The sequence below is a fragment of the Stegastes partitus genome, unplaced genomic scaffold (assembly GCF_000690725.1).
Source record: "Stegastes partitus isolate 25-593 unplaced genomic scaffold, Stegastes_partitus-1.0.2 Scaffold1918, whole genome shotgun sequence".
Lineage (NCBI taxonomy): Eukaryota > Metazoa > Chordata > Actinopteri > Pomacentridae > Stegastes > Stegastes partitus.
The window spans coordinates 85,742-97,768 of record NW_007579649.1 but is presented as its reverse complement, the minus strand read 5'-3'; the positions used below and the strand labels follow the sequence as shown (position 1 = coordinate 97,768).

At 39.9% G+C, this 12,027-nt stretch overlaps 4 protein-coding genes across 8 annotated transcripts in view; 2 read left to right on the top strand and 2 right to left on the bottom strand.

Moving 5' to 3' along the window:
• Positions 1–12,027, bottom strand: part of daxx (death-domain associated protein) — a 28,190-nt gene that overhangs the window by 14,030 nt on the left and 2,133 nt on the right. The gene's annotated exons all lie outside the window — the stretch shown is intronic.
• tapbp.1 (TAP binding protein (tapasin), tandem duplicate 1) lies at positions 118–5,476 on the bottom strand. The gene is made up of 8 exons (XM_008303003.1): positions 5,144–5,476; positions 4,055–4,261; positions 2,888–3,136; positions 2,422–2,781; positions 1,921–2,244; positions 1,521–1,622; positions 1,074–1,102; positions 118–935 (listed from the first exon to the last, which is right to left on the bottom strand). The coding sequence occupies exons 1-8, from the start codon at positions 5,202–5,204 to the stop codon at positions 924–926; spliced, it is 1,344 nt and encodes a 447-aa protein (XP_008301225.1). The 5' UTR covers positions 5,205–5,476; the 3' UTR covers positions 118–923.
• On the top strand, positions 5,731–10,727 carry LOC103373182 (major histocompatibility complex class I-related gene protein-like). The gene is made up of 3 exons (XM_008303015.1): positions 5,731–5,760; positions 9,392–9,728; positions 10,702–10,727. The coding sequence occupies exons 1-3, from the start codon at positions 5,731–5,733 to the stop codon at positions 10,725–10,727; spliced, it is 393 nt and encodes a 130-aa protein (XP_008301237.1).
• The window catches only part of LOC103373180 (class I histocompatibility antigen, F10 alpha chain), a 26,352-nt gene continuing 25,525 nt past the window's right edge, over positions 11,201–12,027 (top strand). For all 3 annotated transcript variants that reach the window (XM_008303014.1, XM_008303012.1, XM_008303011.1), the window contains exon 1: positions 11,201–11,363. In XM_008303014.1, the coding sequence (XP_008301236.1) occupies positions 11,204–11,363 (160 nt within the window). In that variant the 5' untranslated portion in view covers positions 11,201–11,203. The remainder of the gene's footprint in view (positions 11,364–12,027) is intronic.

Genomic DNA, 12,027 nt, shown 5'->3' with positions numbered 1-12,027 from the left:
AGAAAGAAGTAAATGAAACCAAGAGCCATTGTTCTGTTAAACTACTTTCATATACAGCAGCCTAAGACAACTAATATAATGTGGCACAAGACTTGTTAATTAAAAGGCAAAGGGGGTAGCACGTTTCAAAGAAAGTTTTTATTCCAATTCAAATGCAGAATTCAGTTAATTCTGTACCATTTCCTTCACATGTTAAATTTCACACTGCGCATTATTCAGATCATGACGCGATAAAAGCAAACACACATGTAGCAACAACGTGAGAATATATGTGTTGTACATACATTAGATTCTCTGTATTTACAACAATATGACTGAGTGTGTGGGTTTGGACATTTTAGACAAATCAAAATGTTACTGTCCTTCTTAAAATAACACATCAGGACTCACCTCTGGTCCCTTAGAAAGTTACTGGAATATAAACAGAGCTGAGCATTTTATCTCCAAACTGTAGCGGATATTTTAGCACATTATATTTTCTTCTAAGTTTCTGTCACTATTCCAGTGTTTATGACAACATACAGCATGTAAACAGAGGGAGGTCAATATGATAAACAGCTAGATTACTTTAAAGAGAAAAAATAAAGAATTATTACAACACATATATTTACACAAAGCAGAAAACCTTTATAGACAAAAATGAACTCCTGACACAAGTATACGTCTATTCTACAATAATAAAAAAAAAGACTGAAAAAAGCTGATTCAGAATTTAGCGGACTTTGAGCTGACTCAGAATAGTAGCTTCTGTGAAAAAAATGTAAATTTTATTCAGATTTACCACCATTATAACTGCTAAAAAAAAGATATAATTGTATGCATAAACATCTGGTCAGCCAATCCTGAATTCCCTTTCAAGATATGAAAACTGACAGGTTTAGTGAGTCAGCATCAGTCGTCCAGTCGATTGTCTTCTCGCATCTTTACTTCTCTTTCTGTGGGGAAAAAAGGACAAACAGAGATGAAACATCAAGCAACAGCTCAAGTGTGATAAAGCAAAGGTGGAAAATAAGTAACATTTATGCAAACATGTTCATAATTTTGTCTCTTAGTAGTCTGGAAAGTAAATTTACCTTGTCTTGTTTATCGGCCCCATCTGAGCCTATACAGGAAGACATAAAGGAGAAAAAGTCAGATACAGAAAAAAAAAAAATCAGTTAATGTTTGAATTGAAAATGTATTTCAGTATGAGTTCTGTTTTATGTATTCAAATGGTTACGGGACTTTTTGCACCTCAAATTAATAAATAGGTGCATTTCGTCAATAAATTTAAGAATCATTGTTATCAGTGTCATTCATTTCTTTATTTTATTTGACCTTTATGTTACCAGGTAAAAAGGTTTAAGAACCAGTTGTCATTTGCAAACATGACCTGGCCAAGAGGCACCAGCAGGAACAAATACACATGTAAATTACAGACACATAAACATAACATAGAACAAAAGCAAACAAGTAAGAAGCATGGGAGCATATGCATTAAAATAAATGTTTCTCTGGTTATTCTTTCCCATTTGTGATACCTGAGCTGCTGAAGGTCCATGAGACAAACTTGATAAGCCCGTAGAGTACTAGTGCCACACCAACCATTGCCATTGAGTCCTCAATGGAGGGAGTACTGAATCCTGAAAAGAAAGAAAAAAATATCAAGTTTCAATGGATTTCTGTTTTATCTGACTTAAGGCATGTTTTTTTTTTCATCATTTCAATGAAAATAATTCATTTCACTTGCAACATTCAGTTGCTTAACAAAGCAAAATTTCCCTCTGTGGCACTAATAAATACTTTGATAAAGCACAATCATATCATATTGTACTTCAACACAAATTTTCATAGCCTAATCATCTTTAAAATCCCATTTTTCTATCAATGAAAAGAGCTTCATAAATTCCTTCAACAAACAGCAGAACTCCTTAACATTACCGATGACACTGAGGGTCGCACTGGCCCGTCGGGTGCCTCCTGGATGGACAGCCACACAGGTGACCTCCCCTCCACTGCCCAGGTCCAGCTTGGATGTGTCGAGCTCCAGTCGGGTGCTCTGGCTGTAGGTGCCGTCCCAGGCCTGCCTGTGGCCCGTTACCCTGCCTGATCCCAACGGTCTGGACTTCCCATCAGCACCTTTAAACTCCCAGCTCAGCTCCAGGGTGAGCGGGGCAAAGCCGGACGCTTCACACTGGACGTCCAAGGTCTGACCTGCGACAGCGAGAGGCAGAGGGGAGGGGTGGATGGCCAGAGATGGAGGTTCTGGGTAGAAGAGCAACAAAAGAGGAAAGACAAGACAGAGTTATTATTTATGACATTCTTACTGAGTAAAATCTGGTTTGTTAAAAAGCGTACAACAATGACTTATCATAATCTGTTTGTTTTTTATTTAAAGCAGATACTCGATTAATGCGTCAACAGTAGAATCTTTTCCCTCACCTACAATCTCAAGGTCCACCGCCACCTGAGCCAACAGGTACGGCAGATACACCGAGCAGATATACGTCCCGGTGTGATGCACTTTAGCCTTCTGCAGGATCAGGGATGCATTTCCTTTCTCGTGCAAACCCTCGAAGTCCAACGTGGCCCCTTCCTCCTGTGTATCGGCCACACGGTCTGTCTTGCCATCATAAGCCACAACAAGTCGCCCGTTGCCTCTGAACTGGTAGCGCCACTCGACGGCAAAACCTGACCCGGACAGAGGCGAGGCAGGATCGGCCCAGAAACCACAGTCCAGCAGCACCGGTTCCCCGAGTCTGGACTTAACCGACACTGTTTTACTGGTAACACTCAGGATCACTGAGGAAGCACACAGCATGAAGGAGACAGACATGTATGACTGAGATACAATAAACCTCTCTGATTGTGACACTTGTGACTGATCTTCTGTGCCATAAATAATTACCACTGTGTTCTTTGCTGCCTGTGGGAGCACGCATAATAGTGGAAACGCCCAGCTGTTCATTGAGACCCTGAAAGGCGGCTGAAAACCAGTCGGCTTGCAGGTATATGGGGCTGAGCGCAGAGTCTGTGAGCGACGCTACCCATGTGAGTGTGGAGGGCTGCGGCAGGAAGGGGTTGATCTCACACTGGGGCTTCTTGATGGAGCCTCTGGGAGGGTTGAGAGAGTGGTGGCACAGACTGGCGGCCGGGTCTGAGAAAACAGGAGTCATACCGGGGACATAAAAAACATCATCATGGTAGCAGCAGTTCTCAGATGCTCACTAGCTTGATCGCTGAGTTCGGAAGATGCAGCAATAAATATGTGACCTGCTTAAAAGGTAAATGGAAATCACAGTATGTTTTTTTTCTTTTGACAAAATAATTTATTAAATAATTCCTACAGTGAATAATTAAATTTTCTAATGCTACTCTTGCTAAACATAAAAAATTAAAATAGAGATGTTTTGGTCAAAGATTGAAACAGTAAAAATGCAGAAACAAAACTAAAGAGAATGCAGAGAGGCAGAGAATCCATGATCTAGATTAAAACACGAGAAATGCTGATCGCATTTCTGACTAATTCAGCGAAGGTGACACAAACTGGCAATACAGTCGAATTATCAGGCAGAACTGTTTGCGTGTTTTATGTAAAGCTCTTGATGAAAAAACAAAAAATGTACAAGCTACATGGAATAAGTTTTACCTCACTAAGGAAGACTCCGCTTCAGCTAAACTGACCTTTACAGAGGCCTTAGATTTAAAACAACAATAATAATAAATTTAACTTCTGCAAAAGGATCTGTGTAGGATCAGCTGTGAATGTAGCCACACAAGAGAGAAAAGCAGGAAAAGTGCGAGCATGCTCAGGTATATTATTGAACTGAAAACACCACTTCTTTTTGTGAGTAGGATTGTAATTTACTTTGTACTAAACCCTCTGACTCTGTATCCTAACAATTTTGCCGCAGTAACTGTATATGCACACAACAACAACAGCAGCACAATAAGAATATGGACCCAGCCTGACGTCTGCAAGAACAAATCTCAGACAAACAAAAAGCACAATGCACACCCATTCTCACATATGTCTAGATAAATGTGTGGTTACAGAGGGTCATTTTGAACCAACCAGTAACGTAGTAAACTCTGTCGGGGTTGATGTCAGTTGGAGTCTTCTGGGACGCTGCATCCTGGCTGTGTGCGTCTGTTCGGATGTGAAGCAGGGATTTTTCCTGGCTCGTAGCTCCAGTTAAACCTCCTCCTCGACCCACCTTCTCCTGCACAAACCAGCACTCCAGCACTGGACAGCTGCTGCTGGAAGCTCCAACCAGCAGAACTAGCAAGAAATCGACAATGAATTAAAAAAGCACAGCAAAAGCATGAGCATAACAGAAAGATTACATTAGAGTCTGACGTTATGTTCCAGTAAGGTATTCTCCCCATATTTTCCAAAGAATCTGATTTTGCTGGTGTGTACAGTTTCCTTCCAGAACCTATTACAAAATTAAGTTACAAACGTTCTTATATTAAAAAATTATAAATTCAGTGTAACATGTTGCATAAAGCTTTGCAGGACTTAAGCCGTGACAGTTTGAGATAAATGTAAAGCTGTGATTCCTTCTGGAGGAACAAAAATATTATGGTTCACTCTTAACAGTTTCCACCTCTTGAGCAAAATAAAAGTAAAATCTATTTTCCTCAGAAAGTTTAGCCTTTGTTTCTATTTTTTCTCTCTCCCTGTGCTTATTTCATAATCTCTGTTATCTAAATTATATTACTTCAACTAAAATGAAGGCGCCACCGCTTGGGTGCAGTAACGGGATTCACCAGTAGGTGACGCTTCTTACCAAACTCTGTTTAAATAAATGTCAATTTAAGGTCATCCGCGTTAAAGATACATTTATAAGTGGTTTAAACATTAAATGAGAGGTTTTTCCTTTGTATCTGGGCTTTGTGCTAAATTCGGCATACACGTAGCTCGTAAAACACAGACATTACTACAAGTTAAAGAAGTAAAAGTCAAAGCTAAAGTTCGAGTCGTTTTGGACACTTCACCGTAGTATTTCGTTATATTCGTAATTTAGTAAAATGTTGTGTGATTTATATGTAAATGCAAAAGCTCTTGGTTCACATTAACATCGACAACGTTAGATATATCGGAGGCATTGTCGTGTATTCTGCCGGAGCAGCCGTGCAAGTATTAGCATAACAATCCTACCTTGGAAGCAGCAGGTGAGGGCCACCACGGACAGTTTGTAAATTGTAGAGAAGTTCGTCATGACTGTTCCTCTCTGCTTTGGCGTCCAGCTGCTCTGTTCTGCTGTTCTCACACGGACTAAACACGGTTTAGGTGGCTGGTTTTCCCCTGCAAATCCGGGCTCAGTTTAGTTTCACTTTCACATACAGCTGCCCAGGAGTAAGACAAACTAAGGCCATCATTTAAAATTAATATATTTAAATATCAGGCCTGTCTGACATTTGTATCTGCAATATAAAGCAAACTGCAAACTCCAAAGCCAACCTACTTCACCAAGAACTTAAAAACACACAGTTTCAAGTGTAAATTGAGAAGTTCTCCAACCGCGCCGCTAGATGGCGCCATCTGCCAAACCATAACCCTGCAGCTCCTCCTGACCCACAAACAGGCCTTATTATGTTCCTTCAGCCTGCTTCTCTGCTTAAAAAAACGTCCTGCCATTGAGTTTTATCATAACTGTGGTTGGTCAGAGTGTTTGAACAGCTGCCTCATGTGCATCATGGCTCCTTAATCCAGAAAAGATTATATTCATATAAATAAGTGGACATATGGATCAGGTTTGTGAGAGCAGAGGTCAGGTGAGGTCAGGAGATACAATAAAAGAACAGTCTTGTATATGCACACACACACAGCACTTGATTTTATGATATAAATGCAGCATATTGAGTTTATAACTACTCAGACTACCATACATGAAAAGTTTATTTTTTTGCGTGTCTTTAACTTTAAAACCTTGTTTTTACTGTTTCTTAAAATGGGTTCTGTTAACTTTTTTGTTGATGTTTTTTATAATATATAGTTTAAGGCAGCTGCACACTTACTTTTACTTATTGTTCATGTATGATTGTTTTTCTGATTCAACTTTGGAGGAATGTGGAAAAATAAAGAGAACAGGAAGCTACAATGTCCTTGCAGGGTTAAATTAGGTAACAACCACAGCTCACTCTTGTTCCTGGTTTGTGTGCCAACATTTGCATGTCGCACCAGATCTGAGTGTCATATACAAACAAATGAAACCTAACAGACTCATCATGTGATTTCCCAGAAAGAAGCAGGGAAGGTTTGTTGTCGTTTTATTTCAGCCCAGTGGTGGAGCTCTAACACTGCTGTCCTGCAATGATCGTCACCATAATGTCAGATACATTAGTGGATGCAGGTCAGGTCACACTTTATGTTTAGTTTGTTGACACCAGAAAAGTTCATCCAGTTGCTGTCTGGGAAGGTTCAGTGGGACTTACTGCTTCTGCCTGTTTCAGATAATAATAAAAAAAAGTTTTATCTGTGTGTATAAAACAACTTCAAATCAACACATTATCAAGACACAAAACACTGAGTATCAAAATATATACTTTAAATTCTCATTATGTTTGAGTGTTACGGATCAAATACTGAGCGATTGACAGCTCTTTGTGTGTCTGACATTTTACTACAACAAGGAAGACACAAAATGGCAGCAGAGGGTGGGTCAGAGTTAGAGGTGTGAGTCACAGACAATCTGCATGAGTGTGATACTGTGTGCATCTAAATTTAGGAGCGTCACAAAACCGCGCCGTTCCGTCTCCTGCAGAGCTCGGCTGTGTTTTTCAGTGCATTAAAGGAATCAAAACAAAACAAGACAATGCAGGCAAAACTCTGATGATCCTTTTGATTAACTCCTTATTCTGATGTGAGAAACACCGTTGATGCTTAGAAACTCAATACTTGGATACACAGAGAAAAAAGGGACACGTTATACTGTAAACATAAGAAATTATACAAATTATAAGATTAAATGGCTAAATTTGGCTTTGTGAGGATTCACACTTTGTCCTTTAAGATTTAGGTGACAAATTAGTGGTGGACCTTTAAAAAGAAAAGTTGGTTTTGTCTGAGTAGCATCATTCTGCAGCAAAGAGCACAATTTAAAATATGGCATAGTGTTGTTGTATTGTGCAGCCATATTTAATTCAGTTTAATTCATCCATCCATCCATTATCTATACACCGCTTTATCCTCACTAGGGTCGCAGGGGGGCTGGAGTCTATCCCAGCCGACTTAGGGCAAAGGCAGGGGACACTCTGGACAGGTAACCAGTCTATCACAGGGCTACACTTAGAGACAGACAACCAAGCACACTCACATTCACACCTACGGACAATTTAGAATCACCAATTAACCTCAACATGTTTCTGGACTGTGTGGGAGGAAGCCGGAGAACCTGGAGAGAACCCACGCTGCACGGGGAGAACATGGAGACTTCACGCAGAAAGATTCCGGTGCCCCCACTGGGACGTGAACCGGCAACCTTCTTGCTGCGAGGCAACAGTGCTACTAACTGCGCCACCCTGCAGCCCCAGTTTAATTCAATTTTATTTATTTATGTAGTGCCCGTTCATATGTCAACATATGTCATCTCATAGCGCTTAACATAGTCAGGTACAGACCATAATAAACACAGGATGTGTGTCTCTGCACCAGCTCCTCATTTTTCGATTCAAACGTCCATTTCAGGTTTCATGACTTCATGGTTATTGACAGACTTTACTTTTGAGAAATAAAAGGTACTCTGTCAAGTTATGAATCTGTAGTTGCTCTAGGTACCAGTGTTTAAATTAGTGATACTTTTGCACTTGAAAGGGCAACTGGTACCTTCAGCTTGAGTTTTTCCACCTCTGCATTGTTTCACCTCATGTTTCTTTGCTTAATGTACAGTAACACGAGTAGAAACATGGTTTTCTGGGCATCCTCCAGCAAGCAGCAGAAACAGCTGAAATAAGTGCTTCTCAGCTTGAAGACAGCAAATTTTGCAAGTATAACAAAGGGGGCTGATTAATTCACAGCCTTTTATTGTACAAACAGACAATCAGACTTTTACTCTAATGAAGACACAGTAGTGTTAAGATGTTAGTTTGCACAATCAGAGGCTGTGAGTTAAGTCTTGGGCTTCAGCACCCTTTTTGTATTCTGCACAGTAACGCTGCCAGTATCACTTTAACCACATGTTGATATGTCAGCTTCTGAAACAGTCGTCTTGTGCAATGACATAATGAAACACTGACCTTTTCTCTGTATAACTTTTCAAGTGAAGAAGAAGAGAAATTTAGCACAGGTACTCTGTATAAATTTAACTGCAATTTTACACACATGTACAAAAAAACTCATCTGCACATGGAAGCTGTTGTGGAAGTTCAGCGAGGTCGAGAGAGGATGAGGAGGCCGACACAGAGAGACACACTGGAGACTCAGATGACTTAGGTTGAAATAAGGTTTACTGATATCAGGAGAAGTGACACCAACAGAGCAGCAGTTTTTGCAATCAATGCCAGCATCAATTCTGAGGATTCTCTCGTACCTTAGACCTTATACCGCCCTTCAATGGGAAACCATATCTAGATTTGTGGACGGAAGGGGAAACAAGAAGATAGCTCGGTGCCTAGTGCAATCTGGTCTTGAGAGGCACAAGGAGTGCCTGCCTGTCCTCCTACAATACATCTACATGGGGTCAAGATTGTATAGAAGAAAATTTGTGGACTGGTGTATATCTGGTATGGGATTTATAGACTGATGTCATACAATATCCGTTTGAGAAGGTCAGGAGAAGTTTAGAGCATGAAAGGTCAGTATCATCTTCAGAGGCTTAACTACAGAGAGAGCAAAGTATTTTTTTCCATCACAGAAGCAGTCTTTTAATGTTTTGAAAATCCAGTCAGGACACACAGACCATCTCCCAGTCTCCATACTGGTGCTGCTGGTCTGTGGTTTATTGTGACCAGTTGCAGTAACACTGGTGAACTGGACTCTCTGTTCTGGCTGAGCAGGTGCAGTCTGGTGACTAATGGCTCTGAAAGTGTCCTTCAGTGGAAGCTTGTAGAAAAACCTGAGGACAGTCTGGTGTGTAGTTCCTCACAGGACCAGGATGTTGTGGGACCGATGGAGTGTGTGCAGAGTTTCAGAGGATGTGATGTTAAATCCAGGATGAGCTTTAATGTGTGTCTGCTGCTCAGGACTCCACCTCAGTGTGCGAGTGTGTTCCTGCAGTTCACATCAAGTTATAGCTCCTTCAGCAGTGGACACACACTGTGTGTTGGTCAGTGTGGTAAGCAGAGGATATAAACCGTATCAGAATCTTGCTTCATAGCAGTCTCTGCTTTTCTGTCTCTGTCCTTTGGCCGCACAGGTCAGATGATGTTTGAAGCTTCCATTAGGCCAAGATGATAAAGATTATATAAGCTGTTAATAATTGCCTGTATTGCTCTGATTTATTGTCGTCTCTTTCTCTGTATCTCAGGTGTCCACATTGTTCAGAGGATGTATGGCTGTGAATGGGATGATGAGGCTGGAGAGGTTACTGGTTTTAATCACTTTGGTTATGATGGAGAAGACTACCTAGTACTTGACCTGAAGACAGATACATGGATCGCCCCAAAACGACAGGCTTTAATAATCAAAATGAAATGGGACCATGAGAGATCTCTTTATCAAAAGGACAAGGACTACATCACCCAGGAATGTCCTCAGTGGCTGAAGAAGTATGTGAACTACGGGAGGAGCTCTCTGATGAGAAAAGGTGAAATCACATCACCTGAAATAATGTCTTTGATAAAATGTTCATTTCCCTCAATTATTTAGCTTTGGAAGTTTTCTGATTAACTCCTTATTCTGATGTGAGAAACACGTAAATTGCTTGCAAGTACAAACCTCCTCAAACTCCACAGACAGAAAAAAAAATGGAACAAGTTGTGATGCAAACACATTAGAAACTGTGCTGACAAATTCACAGATGAAACAGACTGTTGCAAGGACAGGTGTAGGTAGCCTTGCATCACACTGTCCAAAAAAACAAAAAACAAAGTGCTGAAAAATAAGAAAAAAGAAACAAAAATAACGAAAGAGAAAAGAAATTTTACACAAAAACTGTCACAAACTGCACCCAACATGTAGCAGTACTGTGTTGTTCCGCCTTCAGAACAAATTATAAATAGGGCCAGGGGCTTGTCTTTCCAGTTCAAACTGGCACAATCAGGATACGTCTATCATCCAATTACATTTGAGATCCCACCTAAATTCTAAATAATTCTGAAGTGCCTCAAACACAGCAAGTGATAAGTGAAATAAGAACAGAAGCAAAGCAAGAAAAGAAAAGAGAAACAGCATCAGGTGTCCAAACATCAACTGTGGTTTTGAGTTTCTCTTCAGTCAGACAGTTTTCAGCGTTCAGTCAGTTCAGCAGCATTTATCCTGGAGGACAGAACTGATCTGATGCTGGTGTTGAAGAAGCTCTGACTCTTTCTGCTTTGACTGACAACACTGTTCTGTTTTATTATTATATTGTGAGTGCTGATAGTTGATCTAACTTATACCAGGAGTCATGTTGAGGCCTGTGATTAATGAAATACCTTCACACACTGACACATGAATACAAGATACAAATATGAGAATATAAGATGATTCCCACAATCTCATTTAATGACAAAATGATTCACCTGCACTCAGATCTGTTGTAAAATAAACATCTTATTCACACTTTCTGTCCTCCACAGTTCACTCTGAGGATGTGGAGCTTTGAACCACTGGAGGGAGCAGCTCACCAAGAAACTCTCTGAACAGCGATGAAACCACACTTTGATGTTTCTGATCAGAAATGTTTAAAATCACAGGAAGCCATAAATAATATGAAAACACAATAAGATGTTAGTTCATCACACAAGCTCCAGTGTGGATCAGTATTTCTGTAGTTTAGAGACCTCTGACCCAGAAAACTAATTCATGTCTGTTCATTATATCACATTAGAATAAAATCATTATTAACAGTCTGAGCAGCCGAAGATAAAATATAAAATACTGCTGTCATGAACTACAAAGTGAAGAAACTCCAAATGAATCCCACAGCTCTTCCATCATCTTAAACTGGTTAAAATAAGCAGATTTTACTTTCACTTTCGTTCATAACCTCAGTGAGTGAGTTTAACCCAGATTTAAGTGACGTTGACACCCAGAATAAATTCTCATTGGTTCAGATGGAGGATGATGCTTCAACTCTCCATGTTTTCTCCTCATTTCAGCTCCAACCCTCGAGCAGGACGCAGAGTTTTCATCTGGACAGACTCACAATTTTTCGCAGTTGTAAAGATTTCGATCCAACAGGAGAAAATGAGGAGCCTCATTCTGATGTTCCTCCTGGGCATCGGAGGAGTGACGGCAGGTGAGTTCAGATTTTTGTTCTAACTAAAAAAAACAAACAAAAAAAAACTTGAATGTGATTTTTTGTTTGATAGTTTGTTTGGTTTTAGGACTTCCAGGACTTTATTGCTCGACTGATTCCTGTTATATCAGGGGCTCTTTTGGCCTGGAGGAGAAACCTAACGTTTATGTCTAAAAATGTCTTTGAGACCATTTTATAAAATTTCCTCTTTTAAGGTCGATGCGGTTCGAGCAGGTTCTGGATCAGCGGCAGCGTAATTACGCAGCGTAAAAGCATGAAAAATATAGAAACAAGTAAACGAGGGTTTAAAACGACCTGATTTGCTTTCTAATTACAAAGTCCCCTCTGGTCTTGTCCATTCCTATTTTTAGATTGATGGGAGATAGATCTAGATGTCACCGAACCACTGTTCAAATAAACAACAGATTAAATCCACATCAGCATGAAGTCATTATTAAAATAGTAAAAATAGTAGTAAATTACTGTAGGAACCATGTAAAATACATTGGTAGCCTTTTTATATTCATCAATTGAAATTAACACATTTTAAAGTCACTACAGTTTATTGAAATGTTTGTGATATAAGGCTTAAATATATATATTACTTTACAGTGGAGCTCCATGTTATTTAATGGCGTTGTTTTCATGATATTCACACCAAACA

Bases quoted from the DNA above. Each gene is read 5' to 3' on its own strand.
- LOC103373182 (XM_008303015.1), top strand. From the start codon at position 5,731: ATGGATCAGGTTTGTGAGAGCAGAGGTCAG. The intron at 5,761-9,391 runs GTGAGGTCAGGA...AGATTATATAAG, and splicing joins TTTGTGAGAGCAGAGGTCAG to CTGTTAATAATTGCCTGTAT. The intron at 9,729-10,701 runs GTGAAATCACAT...TGTCCTCCACAG, and splicing joins GAGCTCTCTGATGAGAAAAG to TTCACTCTGAGGATGTGGAG.
- tapbp.1 (XM_008303003.1), bottom strand. From the start codon at position 5,204: ATGACGAACTTCTCTACAATTTACAAACTGTCCGTGGTGGCCCTCACC. The intron at 2,245-2,421 runs GTGAGGGAAAAG...TCTTCTACCCAG, and splicing joins GGTGGACCTTGAGATTGTAG to AACCTCCATCTCTGGCCATC. The intron at 1,623-1,920 runs GTAATGTTAAGG...CTTTCTTTTCAG, and splicing joins TGCGACCCTCAGTGTCATCG to GATTCAGTACTCCCTCCATT.